A 10,157-nucleotide genomic window follows, 5' to 3' on the forward strand; every position below is an offset into this window, starting at 1 on the left:
CATCTCATAGCCCTATTAGACGACGTCGTGGACGTTAGACAAGGCGCCCGAGGGCGAAAGATCCTCGCACGAAGAAATGAGGGAGAGAATGCTCGTTCGGCTCGTTCGAAGAGAAGCCGTTTGATAAATGCGTGCCGGTGCGTCTAGGAACCAGTTTAGTGTTTACCTAGTAAGAAGAGAGAAGAGGAGAGAAAAAGAGAAGGATGCGAGGAGGAGGAAAGACAGAGAAGAAGAGGTAGAGAAAGAGAGAAAGAGAGAGAGAGAGAGAGAGAAGAGAGTAATGTTGTCAGTCAGCTGGTTTGTTGCATCGAGGCAGGCAGGCAGGCAGGTAGGCAGGCAGGCAGGCAGGCAGGCAGGCAGGCAAGCAGGCAAGCAAGCAAGCAAGCGGGCAAGAAGGCAGGCAAGCAGCCGCCTGTGGCATTCAACGTTCGGTGAGGAGCATTCTCGCGAGCACCATGTCTCTGTGTCGGTGCCGGTGTAGCACGTTGAAGGAAAATAGAAGGGGTACACTCTACGAGTAGTGGGGGCAATGGCCGATGGTGGGAACGGGGAATCGAGAGAAGGGGAAGGCAACCGCACGCTGCTAGTTACGTATAGGGTATACCGTGATCGTCGATAGAACGTGAACTCCGTCTCGGAGTCAGTTGCACTCCGACCGCCGCGGTGGAATGTCGTCGTATCCCGGGTCGCAGTCGTCGTCACCCGGGTCGCACGCAATCACGTCGTCATTATCACGGCAGTAGAATATCCGCCGCGTCCGTTGTGTTGGTGGTCGCTCTCCGCGTCTCACTCGTTGGGGATGAGCGATCGGTGCTCGGGCGATTCGCGCGAGCGAACGACGAGGTCGAGGGTCGTCGCGTCAGCGTCGGTGTCAGTGTGAGTCGTGTTCGCCGACGGCGGGGGAATCGGTAGACTCGGCTGAATACGAGTCAACGTGTTTTGCCAGTTTCTTCTGCCAGTGGCGTGCCGTGGCGTGAAACGGAGTGTGTACAGTTAAAACAGAGTGTCGTAGTCATGAGTGCGTGACGGTGCGACCGATCTCTCTCGAGCACCCGCGCGAGTATTTTCCGGCTACAGGTGTGCGACTACAGGAACGTCGTCCACGATGGAAGAGCGTCGTCGCGTAGCGTCGCGGTCGGCGATTCTGTCGACGATCGTCGTCCTGTGTCTAACGCTGGATCATTGTACGGTGCACGGGCGCAGCATCACGAGTCTCTCGCAGGCGCCGAACGGCTGCGAGTGGAGAAAGGAAGACGACGACGCGGAAAAGGTTCTGGCATGCCAGGTCAGAACGATCGCGAACGTGCCCGATCTAATTGGAAATCTTTCAACGATACAAGTGGACTCCGTAACGTCACTGGGATTGGAATGCAGTGACGTATTATTTTTCGAAAGTCAGCAAGAAGATCCGCAAGGCTTCCTGTCGCCGTTGCCGCGTCTCACGAAGCTGCGCGTCGATTATTGTAAAATTCGAAAACTGCCAGGCGGTGCGTTCATTCCGGTGCACAATCTTCGCAGTCTGTCCCTGCGAACGCACAATCATTGGTTACACATGGAGCTCCAAGTAGATCCCGACACACTTCGCGGTCTGACGAATCTGCAGCATCTCGATCTCGCCGACAACAATATCTGGACGTTGCCGCAGGAACTGTTCTGCCCCGTGCAGAATCTCGTGAGTTTGAATCTGACGCGCAACAAGTTACAGGACATCATGTCCCTGGGTTTCGCCAATTGGGACGAATCCTGCACGCCGAATCTCGAAATTCTCGACATCAGTAATAACGACCTCAGTGCCTTGCCCGACGGCGCGCTCAGCAGCTTACGTAGCTTGAGCGTGCTGAAGGTACAGGATAACTCGATCGGCTCCGTGGGTGACCACGCTCTGACCGGCCTCACCTCTCTACGAATTCTGAATATGTCTAGCAATAGACTCGTCGCACTGCCACCAGAACTGTTTTCTAAAACGAGAGAGCTGAGAGAGCTGATACTTAGCAACAATTCTCTCACGGTATTAGCGCCCGGCTTGCTGGACAGTCTCGAGGAGCTTCAGGAGTTAGATCTCAGCAATAACGGCTTGACGAGCCCTTGGGTGAAACGGGATACCTTCTCGCAACTGACCCGTCTTGTCATACTCGATCTATCGTTCAACGCTTTGACGAGAATCGACGCGTCCGTCTTCAAAGGTCTGAGCAGCCTGCAGATTCTGAAACTTGAGCATAACAATATCGATACGCTCGTCGACGGCTGCTTTGCCTCGCTCATCAACTTGCATTCCTTAACGCTTTCGCACAATAGAATCGCCAGATTCGAGCCGATGCACACGATCGGTCTCAGCGCGCTCGGGCAACTCTTCCTGGACAGCAACAGACTGCGCGTCCTACATAGGCACGTGTTCACCAATCTCACGAACCTCCAGGATCTCTCTTTGAGCGGAAATTCTCTGACGGAAGTTCCTTACGCGGTTCGCGTGTTACATTCACTCAAAACTCTCGATCTAGGTAACAATCAAATGTCTAGAATCGATAACGACTCGTTTGCCGGTTTGAACGAAGTCTACGGATTGCGTTTAGTCGACAACAAGTTGGAGAACGTGTCGCGCGATGCATTCGCTACTTTGCCAGCGTTACAAGTGCTTAACTTAGCGAATAATTTTATTCGTCATGTGGAACAGAGCGCTTTCTCGAATAATCCGGTATTACGAGTTATAAGACTGGACGGAAATCAATTGACGGAGATACGTGGTGCTTTCACGAGTCTCTCGACTCTCGTTTGGCTAAACGTGTCCGATAACAAGCTGCTGTGGTTCGACTACAGCCACCTACCGTCAAGTATAGAGTGGCTGGACATACACTCCAATCAAATAAGCGAGCTGGGGAATTACTACATGGTGCGCAACAATCTGCGAATAAAGATGCTAGATGCCAGCTACAACTTCATCACCGAGATCAGGGATATTAATGTGCCGGATAGTGTGGAGATGCTGTTCCTGAACAACAACAAAATACGCAGCGTGGCGGCCGGCACATTTTCGCAGAAGCCGAATCTGGAGAAGGTGGTGCTCTATGGCAACGAGATCAGGAAGCTGGAGATCGCCGCCCTCGATCTGCATCCGATGCCGAAGAACAAGGAACTTCCATCATTTTACATCGGAGACAATCCCATTCTCTGCGACTGTAGCATGGAGTGGCTGCCGCGAATCAACGATGAGAAGCACGACCGGCGCGGTCAGTATCCGCGTGTCATGGACCTCGACGCCGTCACGTGCGACATGGTGCACGCTCGCGCCACGCCGCGGCGTCCTCTGCTGTCCTTGAAGTCGAAGGACTTTCTCTGCCGATACGATACGCACTGTTTCGCCCTCTGTCACTGTTGCGACTTCGACGCGTGCGACTGCGAGATGACCTGTCCCGACAATTGTTCGTGCTATCACGATCATAGCTGGTCCAGCAACGTCGTCGACTGCTCCAACGCTGGATACAAACACGTGCCGGAGCGAATACCCATGGACGCGACGGAGATCTATTTGGACGGTAACGAGCTGGGTGATCTCAGCAGCCACGTTTTCATCGGCAAACGTCGCTTGGAGGTGCTGTTTTTAAACAACAGCGGTATCGTCGCGATACACAATCGCACGTTCAATGGTGTCGGTGCCTTGCGCGTTCTTCATCTCGAGGACAATTCGTTGCGGGAGCTGCGGGGCTTCGAATTCGATCAGTTGGAGCGCATGTCGGAGCTGTATCTGGATCATAACGCGATCGCCACCGTGGGCAATACGACTTTCAAGAAGATGCGAAATCTCGAAGTGCTACGACTGGACAGCAATCGCATCGTCGACTTCCGACCGTGGGAAGCTTTGCCGAGCGTCGGTGACGGCACCAAGGTCGCGCTGGAGGGCAACGCGTGGAGCTGCGAGTGCGCGAACGCTGCCAAACTGCGCGCCTGGCTCGCGGAGCATCGCGGTGATCCGGAGAAGATGTACTGCCGCGACGGCATCGAGACTCTCGCCCAGGCAATGGAGCGATGCGGCGATCCGTCCACGGAAGCCGAGAGACGCGGTATTCAGGAAATCCCGCTGCTGGGCAGTAACTTTGTGCCCCTGCTCGCCGGCGCTTTGGTGGCCGTGATCGCCATCTGCCTCTTCGTCGCCCTCGCCTTCGTCTTCCGTCAGGACGTGCGGCTCTGGGCCCACGCGCGTTACGGGCTGCGACTCGGCAAAATGGCGGCACCGCCTGACGAGGAGAGAGATAGACTGTACGACGGTTATATTATCTACAGCGAACGCGACGAGGACTTTGTCTCCAGATTCCTCGCGGCTGAATTGGAGCAAGCCGGCTTGGCTCTCTGTTTACATTGGCGCGACTTGCCGCCGGCCAGACCGCAGGAGGCGTTACCACCGGCCGCGGCCTCCGCCAGACGCATCGTGATAATCTTCTCGCCGGTCTTCCTCGCGAACGAGTGGCAGCACGTGGAGTTTCGCGCCGCTTTGAGAACGGCGCTGGAGAACATCAGACCGACTTCGCGAAAGCGTCGCGTGGTAGTGCTGCTCGCTACCGAGACACCTACCCGAGATCCGGAGTTGCAGCTGTTGCTGCAGACGTGCACAGTGGTGATCTGGGGCGAGAAGAGGTTTTGGGAGAAGCTGAGGTTCGCCATGCCGGACTCGGTCGACAAGCGACGCGACAGCAAGAAGGTCAACGACCGCAATCGCACGCCGACGCGGTACACCGCGGCGCCGTCCGCCGCCGTGGACGTGTGGACCAAGCCTAATGGCGTTTTGGTCGCACCGGTGCACCACGCACCCACGCCGACACCCACGCAGTCTACCTACGTCAGTTCGGCGTCCAGTCGTACCGAGGACGAGGACAGCGGCGCGGAGCATCAGCATCAGCATCCGCATCATCAACATCATCAGCTTCATCCGCATCAGCACGGCTACAGTGCGCTGCATGCCGGTAACGGCCGTCCGGCCAGTCTGTCCTCGCGGGGCAGCCATCTCTACAGCACCATACCGGAACCGCCGGTGGTGCCGACCGCGCCACCCGGGGAGGCCCTCGCTCCCGCGCATCCAGGCAATCCGCGTACTTACTTCGTCTAGCGCAGAAGGGCGGCGATCGTGCTCCGATCCGGCAGGAGATAGACCGACGCACATACGCATACACTTCCCACCTTTTTCTTCCGGTCTTCGTCTCGCTTCCGGTACCCGCTGGGGGGCACGGTCGTCCGGCCGTATCGCGACGTTTCTCGTTGGGAGAGAGATCGAGATGTAAAAAATTCCTCCGCTTCAGGATAGCTGTGGCTACAACACACTTGTACAGTATTCCCAGTACTCGCGACGTATCGACCGTACGTCACCCCGACTGAGGCGCTTTAACTCTTCCACTTGCGGGGTCGATCGCCCCGAACGAATCACACTCGGTCGCGAACAGATGATCCGTTCGCAACACGCGCGCATAATATTATATACGTACGAAATCGATTCGATGCCTTGTGCTTATTACCACAATGTACGATGGAATAGATTTAACGGCTTTGACTTTTCTTTCTCTCGAACTTAGGATACGCGAGACGCGCGCGCGCGAGATCGTCGCTGTTCGTTTCTTTCTCGGTATCTCTTTTTCACGTCGTTGCGCAATGTTCTTCCAAATCACGACCAAATACTTACCGTTTCGAAACGTTCACGGAACGCGGAGTTCCAAGGACCGCTTTCCCCACGTATACATCTTGTAAATAATGACGCGGTATCGGTGAGAATCTAGATTTTTTGCGCTTTGAGTTAGCGAGCGAGACGTCGCGTGAAATGTAATTAAGGATCGACATTAATTTACCTGTGTACATACGTATATCCGCGCTCTCTCTAATTTCTCGCGAATCTCCTTTGCGCGTCTCTATGTCGACTCATTTATTCGCCACGCGAAATCATGATAAATCATCGTGACCCGAAACTGGGTCGCGATCAAAAGCAACTGTGCGAATTTTACCGATTGTTTCATTACGATGGATAGGTCTCCAATTTAAATGTTTTGTCATCTGATCCCTTTCACATACGAATCCTTTGATTTAGAGTCGTCCCGTTTCGATTTGCATTAATTGTCATAACTGTCAGTAAATTCGCCAATATTTGTGGTTTGGATACGATGAACGCGGTGAATAATGATAATAATGGCAATAGTTAAATGTAGTACAGGGACTGATGTTATGACGCACAACGCGGATCACTTTGTGAATATTAATTAAATCGTGTCGCTAATTTTTGTTTCTAACATCATTCACGTCAGACCGCATACGCGGAACAATCGTAATAATATTTGTAACGGTATTAGGAACAAAAAAAAGGTACAAGAGAGAATGTAAAGTGTTCTTTATAAATATTTATTTTAAATACGCTTGGACAAATGCATTTATTTTATATCGTACACGGTGATACTTTATTTTATTAGTAATATAACCGTATTATGCATCTGACAACTTAATTGCGAATATTTATATATACATATACATATATATATTATACATATATTTTTTTCGATGCTCGAAATAACGTTGCACGAGGGAAATAAAGTGATATGTACATATACGTACAAATACTGTACGATCGCTTTTTTTTTGGTTCATCCGTTTGGAATAGGCATCGAAATGACGACGAAATCATTTTCACGTAGTAGATTTTCAACTATTAATTTTAAATACGTGTGAAATTTTTTTCAAGTATTCATAAATGATTTTTGATGAGGCGAGCTAAAATGTAGATACATTACGAATATATTTTTCCTTTCGACTCGAGAAATCTTAAGATAAAGTTCCTCGCGCATCTGACACTTCTTTGGGACCCGAGGCGCATCCCTCTTTGCCATTCCTGTCGTTTGTTCGTCAATCACTCGCGATGAAGTGGATAACGAATCATCAAGTGTTAAATGACAGAAAGAAAAGACAGACGTCTCGCGAGAGCTTGTTCCTAAAGATTCACGACTGTCTTGGTGAAGTAACGGTCGCATAACGCTTATTAGTCCGTAAGTGAAACTCTCTGTACATATTGTATCTAATTTTGTAAATACAATCATGCACATTTCCGAGCACACCGAAGACCAGCGCAGCTGGAAACGTTACTGGTCGTGGATTCGTCTTAACTATAATTGCGCGTTTAGGACTGTATAATTCTAATTGTATTGTATTATTGTAAATACGCTCATCGAATCACGCATTATATATTCACAGTCTGTTAAATACGTATTAAATTAATTGCCACTTTCCATTTCAGCAAAGAATCATGAAAATAAACACGTTTGTTTTATAAAAAAAAAAAGAAAGATTCGCGTTTAATCTATCCTACAAAATTCCCGTTCCAATTATAATATCGCAAAAGTAGCATGATGTCAAATAATAACGATGTAATAATTACTTTACAATACGTATCCAATATTAATACAGAGATTTATTTTATCTTTTTCAATCTTCTGCACGTGATTAATATTGCCGTAGACAAAAGACGAGGATTCTCACATATTGACATAAAGGAATGCGTATCGCGCATTTATGTAATTGTTCGTTGATTGATATCTCCAATAAATGCATTTTTCCACAATCGACGGCGCATCGACGGTAGTCGAATCAACATCGTGCGTGCATGAATTACGTAGATTTGACATTCAATTATAATATGCCGATAATGTTAGGCGAGCGGCAACAATATAAGTTCCATATTCTCGGATATATCCTGCCTTAGCCCGATGGATTTGTGTTCTGTGCCGCTTATACCACGATACTAACGACATCGCCCGACTTTGGTTTATTTCCTAAAAAACAAAGAGTAATTCTCCCTTGTCGCAAGCGATTTCACCGTGCCCCGATAAAATACGTGCCGCTGCACTTTTTGATTATTTCTCAGATTTGCGATTGCGGTCGCAGTTGAGTAACGGCGACAGTAATTCGAGAGGAGGACAAAAAAAGGAAGAAAAAGAAAAGATAAGTACGGCGCGAAATAATTTATCGCGTAATTCCTATCGCGCAGAAAACGGGAACGCCGCCGGTGCGGCGGCGGCGACGACGACGACGGTGCTGTACATGGGAATAAAACGTTAAGGGTCGGCAGCACATACGTCATGCAATTTGGATTATGACGCCCGAGGCAGATAAAATGAAAGGAAGAAGGAGCAAATAATTTCTGCGAGTCTTACAAGATATATAAGCGGGTGCGAATTCCACTATGAATTCAATAACTAGATATATGCGGAATAAATATGATAGTCATCGATACTGCTTTAATCAAATTTATTTGCAACATTTAGTTTAACCGAGAAAATTGATATATGTTAACTTGGGAATTTTACCTTTATTTTTATAGTCTCTTCTAAAATACCAGAAGGATCTTTTTAATTTTAAAATAAATTTTTTCTAAATAACAGTAACGCATTCGACATTTCGATTCGTCGAAGGATTTATTAATGAGATGAAATTCGTTTTTTATACATTGAGTAAAAAAACTCGGTCACTTGATTAAACTTTTTAACTCGATTAAATTTTTCCAGTTTAGGTATTTATGTTTAGGTATTGATTTAAATATATAAATACTTGAATTGAACGAATTCAATTAAATTGAAAAATTTAATCAAATTAACAACTTTTATCTCAGTGTAGAATTTACTGATTTTTCGCAAACATGAAAGAAAATGCAATTTTGAAATATTGAATGTTATCAAAGCACGCATTGTTTTTTTGCCGATCATGAAGATTAAACGTAAAACCAAACTTATAAAAAGTATAAATATTGGTCTTTAAAATACATGTATGTTGTCTGAAACGATTGCGTTAGCTCTCCGATTCACGTTTTATTACCGTCTCATTTAAATAGCAAGATGTTTAAGACATTGAAATTTACATTTACTGATTAAATTATGATATTATTGTTGCAAATACCAAAGGAAACACATGATTATGTTAGATTTACATAGAACGTTATTGTCTAGAAGTTTATCAGAGAGAATATATATTATTCTAATATATTAATATTAAAATATGTAAATATACATAATATTAATATATAATGATATAATAATAATATATAATACAATAATAATATTAACATATAATAATATATATTAGCTCTCCACAGACCGTGAGTCTTTCGTAAGACAGTCGATTTTTCAATTTCGAATTATTCTGTAGACAGAAGCATTTGCCTCCCTCCCTCCTCCCGTTCAAAAGAAAGTTGTTGACAGAGCGAACTTTTATCGGCCAAAGGACGTAGTGTTTTGTGACAACAAGCGAAAATCGCGGATCATCAATTTCCACGGTGTCTGCAGAGAGTTAATATATTAGTTTCTCAGGGATGTCCTAGAAAAGAATATATTCTCATTCATTATAAAAATGTGTGTTAGGAGGACTTGCAAACTATACGGTCCTCTTATTTCAAGCGAATGCAATTTTTTCGGTGTTACATTTTGACGTAATGTAATGAGACAGGGGCTCGTGGCATATCTTGAAAATTTGCTTTATCAAACTAAAACGTTCGCGTTGATCAAAAATTGTTTGAGTGAACGCGCCGCGCCGGTTGCGATAACTGATCGAGCACTCTCCCTGACTTCTCACTTCTTCGCGCCGTAAATCAAGGTACACGAAGCGGGTATCGCCGACCCTTAAACACAGTGCGTACGCGCACGAGCGCTGCGGAGCACCTTTTATCGCGCGCGGTTCACCGACCGCACGGATCTTTCCACGGGATACAGTTCGTGATAACGGCGACGAGCGACGCCCCGTTCCCTCGAGAGTGCGAGCGACGACGGTCCTCCGGCGCTACGAGAGTTTATATATTTCGGCGGCGAGAAATATTAACAACGTCCCCGAGTATTATCGCTTCCCTGTGCGCGACCGGGAAAAAGTGTTCGAGATTTTCTCCTGGCTTTCCTCGTGGCCCGCATTACCGCGCCAGGTCACGCGCTCAGTCAACAGAGATTCGGTGACTTAAGTTAGGGCTCCTCCGTCGGGAGCACTGCGAATTGCCTCTTTAAGAAAAAAAAGAGGGCGGTTGAATCGGGGCGCGAGCTCGCTCGCTCCCTCGCACGTTTCGCGCGTGCCGCATTTTCACCGTCAGTGTAACGTAATGTTATCGGAGACGCATGCGGCGCAGCCGAAGCTCGTTGGAGCGCCCGCCGTGGAGCGAGAAG

The 10,157-nt window shown here is 47.8% G+C and overlaps 1 protein-coding gene across 1 annotated transcript; it reads left to right on the forward strand.

Moving 5' to 3' along the window:
* The first annotated feature begins 581 nt into the window (after positions 1 to 581).
* Positions 582 to 7,288, forward strand: LOC105200880 (toll-like receptor Tollo). The gene has a single exon (XM_011168667.3). The coding sequence runs from the start codon at positions 1,106 to 1,108 to the stop codon at positions 5,093 to 5,095; it is 3,990 nt and encodes a 1,329-aa protein (XP_011166969.1). The 5' UTR covers positions 582 to 1,105; the 3' UTR covers positions 5,096 to 7,288.
* The last annotated feature ends 2,869 nt before the right edge of the window (positions 7,289 to 10,157 follow it).

Source organism: Solenopsis invicta, chromosome 8 (assembly GCF_016802725.1).
Source record: "Solenopsis invicta isolate M01_SB chromosome 8, UNIL_Sinv_3.0, whole genome shotgun sequence".
NCBI classification, from domain to species: domain Eukaryota; kingdom Metazoa; phylum Arthropoda; class Insecta; order Hymenoptera; family Formicidae; genus Solenopsis; species Solenopsis invicta.